The 3,984-nt window shown below is 30.9% G+C and overlaps 1 protein-coding gene across 1 annotated transcript; it reads right to left on the bottom strand.

Annotated features, from left to right (window-relative positions):
- Nucleotides 1–923: 923 nt before the first annotated feature.
- On the bottom strand, nucleotides 924–3,522 carry LOC110038754 (probable DNA helicase MCM8; the record flags this gene model as incomplete). The annotated part of the gene is made up of 4 exons (XM_020743645.1): nucleotides 924–1,098; nucleotides 1,706–1,859; nucleotides 2,187–2,238; nucleotides 3,393–3,522. Coding segments are annotated over 4 exons (511 nt in total), but the record flags the coding sequence as incomplete, so codon positions are not given.
- Between the last annotated feature and the right edge of the window lie 462 nt (nucleotides 3,523–3,984).

A 3,984-nucleotide genomic window follows, 5' to 3' on the forward strand; every position in this document is an offset into this window, starting at 1 on the left:
TGTATAGGGACAGACGCGGAACGAAGCGGAGCGGAAAAATCTGTCCAAATTGGAAAGTTACATTATGTGGGTTGGGGATGCTGGGTCAACGCCCCGCTATACGGTACAGGGGTAATTTGGGAATTACATATTGTACTGTAGGGCTTACTCTAGGATTATAAATAGATCTGTTTGTAATCCTAGGTCTTTGAGAGAGTTGAATTCTGTATTCTGTATTCTTTTCTGAATATTGAAAAGAAGATCACCGCTCTGCTCCCGAGGATGTAGGCATCTTTGCCGAATTTCGTTAAATCTCTGTGTTCTTCTGGATTGTGTCGATTACTATTTTTCTTCGCCCTAATTTTCTCAACAGAATCTTTCATAGCCATTGATTGATCTTTATAGCAGTTTTTTATGTCTATTCGTGTTAATAAAAAAAGGTTTTAAGTAACAAATTTTCCACTGTTTTGCCCCCCAAATCTTCCTGTATACCTCTAAACCTTATATTATTATAACCATTTCCATAAATTTGCTTCAACTACTCTCAATTCCCAGTCATATATCCTTCATATACCAAGTAATGAAATATGGTTCAAACATTCTCATTTTTTATGCATTAACTTTGTTGCTTAATGCTTTTTAAATTAGCAACGTATCAAAATAACTGTCTAATCATTTACATGAGGTTATTTTAGTCCCAAAGTCTATAAAAGTGTCAAATTAGTCCCCATGCTCTTTTAATATGGGATAAAATAGGCTGCAAGGAGGATTATCTTAGCCTCGATTAAAAGAGTACAGGGATTAGATTAACAATTTTATCGACATTGCGACTAAAATGACTCCATACAAAAAATCAAGACTATTTTGACATTTTCCTACTTTTGAAAGGCTGGCATTCATAACCATAACAAATAAAGTTAAAAGCAATTAAGAAGCAACCGCACCATAGCATCTTCGACTGTTATTTCATCTCTCAACTCTAAGCGCGCACGAGCTTCTGCCAGCCTCACTAAGCTTTCCAACTGCCTTGCAGTGATAGGGGTACCATCGGCTGAGGTATTATGGTCTCTTAATCGCAGGTAAAATTTCTGCAATATGTCAGCAGCTGGCCTGGACATCCTACCACCCAAAAAAAAAAAACAAAAAAAATAATAATAAAAATTGATTAAAAAGAATTTCTTGATTAATCATCTTTTAAAAAATTTAGAATTCTGTTTAGCATCACTTTTCTTTTCTGTTTTTGTTTTTGTTTTTATTTTTAGTTTTCATTTTTGAAAACATTTTTGGATAATATGATTTTTATATGGCTTTTTTTATTTTTAAAACAAATAACCTTATTTTTAAAAACACTAAAAGTGCCTAAAAAATATTTCACGTGTTTAATATCAAATCAAAACATCAACAAAATAAAATAAAAGCAAAAGATAGAAAAAAAAAGTGATCCCAAAAGGGGCCTTAAACTTTTTTTTTTTTTTTTTACTTTTATTTTTAAAAACATATTTATTGCGTGTTCTTCTCATGTTTAAATTTTTTGTTTTTAAAAATAAATTAAGATATTTTTGAAAACACTCAAAATAATTTTTAGATATTTTAAGTATTTTATATCTTAATCAAACATATCAAATATAATTTGGTTCAAATATAAACATAAATAAAATATAATAAAATAAAATTAGAAAAAATACAAAAAAAGTGATCCCAAACAGTCTCTTAATAAATCAAGCACCTGGGAAAAACGAATGTCCTTGCATAAGCAATGTACTTGCGAAGAAGAGGACCAGGTAATGGAACAAAATCCTTATCTTTCTCAAGGTCGAGTCTGAGACGTGAAATCAGGGATCCACTTACACCAAATGCAATGTCTCCACAAGATCCCAACACTGTATGATTCAAAATTCATGCATAAGATATTAGGGGCATTTACATACATAGCACACAACTCTTATGTATTTACATCTCACACCTAAAATTTTATATTTGCACACATAACACTCAAATATTTAAAAATACATAAAAAATAACACTATTACCACTTTTTAAAAGTGAAATACATATTTTTTAAATCACGAAAGTGCTGTGTAAATATGAAAATTTGCGTGTGAGATAAGTAAGTACATAATGGTGTACTATGTAATTAAATTTCGCAAAATAGTATTAAAATTACGTTCTTGAATCATGTTTGGCAATAGTTGAAGGAAAAAGGCAACCTCTGCTTAGCTTCTTTGCGGGCAGCAAATGTTCCCCATTTCCCGTGTGAAGCTGCATGAAGAAAAAATATGATAATGTATCAATTAGTACAAAAGGCTATTGAGTTCCAATATGTGATAGTTAGCATATAGAAAACTGAGGAAGCTGCAATAATAATTAAGACGTGGAATTTTGATTAAGAGCCTATGCACTTAGGAAACACAATGCCACTATAATTCGCAAGTCTAACAATATCCACAGAAACACCATTGTTTTTATCCCTTGAAATTAATTTCTTCTCTTAACACAATCTATGCTCTTGAATTTCAAGGAGAAAACTTCTATATTCCAAAGCTCCGTAGTATTCCATGCAACTACGCGTGTTTCTTAGGTTTCTTAGAGAAAATATTTACATACATACCACTCAATTCTTATTTATTTACATATCTAACACATAAACTTCAGTTCATACAAAAATGCCACCATACCTATGCTTGAAAACAAGTTTCTCATTTTTTAAAAGCAAAAGTGGTGGAATTTTTTATGTGATAAGAAAGATTTGGGCTTTATAAATGTAAAATGTAAAGTTTAGGTGTTAGATATATAAAAACAAAAGAATTGGGTGGTATGACTGTAAATGGCCCTTCTTATAAAGTCTTTTTTTCTGAATTGTCAAGGAAAATCTTACCTAGAATCATATCCCATAAATTAAAGTCCTTTTGTCTAAAACTTCACAATATCAGGAAAAGGAAGTTTTTGAGGTGGAAGCAAGCGACTTGTGTGGTATTGGCATCCAATTATAATACAGAACACTGATTAAAGATTGGGAAATTTACATGTGTAGCACACAATTCTTATGCATTTACTTATCTCACAGTTAAACTTTCAAATTTACTAACGCGGTACTTTGGTGCTTTAAACCTATGCATGAAAAGGTGTATTTTATTTTTAAAAAGTGATAATTGTGTCATTTTTATCAGATATTATAGATTTGACTGCAATGTGCGTATATATGAAAGTTTAGGCGTGAAATATGTAAATACATAAGAATTGGGAGCTATGTACGTATATTGCCATTAAAGATTTGATCCGAGAAAAAAGGGTGTGGCAAACCTGCTTCCAATCCCATACAAATTTATTATTTATATATAGTACATGGATAGCATGGTAATGTACATGCTAATATATCTGTCTTGATAAGATTATGCCGAAGTAATAAAACTTACAGCCATAATATGGTCAGAAACTCGTTTATCAAGCACTTCATCAGGCTTATCGAGTAAAATAAATACCAAGTCAAATCTCGACAGAAGAGCAGCACTCATTTTCAGGTTCTCATTCACAGTTTTTGCACGGCTGTGGCAAGAAAATGAGTTAAAATGGAAAAAAATGAAAGATTTAAATAAATGCCATTCAATTCTTATCTATTTACATATCTAACACTTAAACTTCAATTTTTATGTATATGCCACCTTACCTATGCATGAAAAGACGTATTTCAGCTATTAAATGCTAAAATAGTGGTATATTTGTTGTGATATGAAAGATTTAGGTGGTATAAATGTAAAAAAGAAAAGTTTTGGTGTAGGTATGTAACCTCCAAAAAAAATAAAAAAAGATACAATGGGTTTAATAAAAAATCAGCTAGATCCTTATAGATTACATTAAAGAGTGCAAGCTTATGCTCAAGGAAGAGAGAGTAGAACAGCATTCAATTACGTTCTGAAGAAAAAGAGCATAGCAAACATCTAAAAAATAAAAAAGCAATCCTCACATAGAATGACATGCAAATTTTATAATGAAAATGAAAGAAAAACA

The sequence above is a fragment of the Phalaenopsis equestris genome, unplaced genomic scaffold (genome assembly GCF_001263595.1).
Source record: "Phalaenopsis equestris unplaced genomic scaffold, ASM126359v1 Scaffold233720, whole genome shotgun sequence".
Taxonomy (NCBI): domain Eukaryota; kingdom Viridiplantae; phylum Streptophyta; class Magnoliopsida; order Asparagales; family Orchidaceae; genus Phalaenopsis; species Phalaenopsis equestris.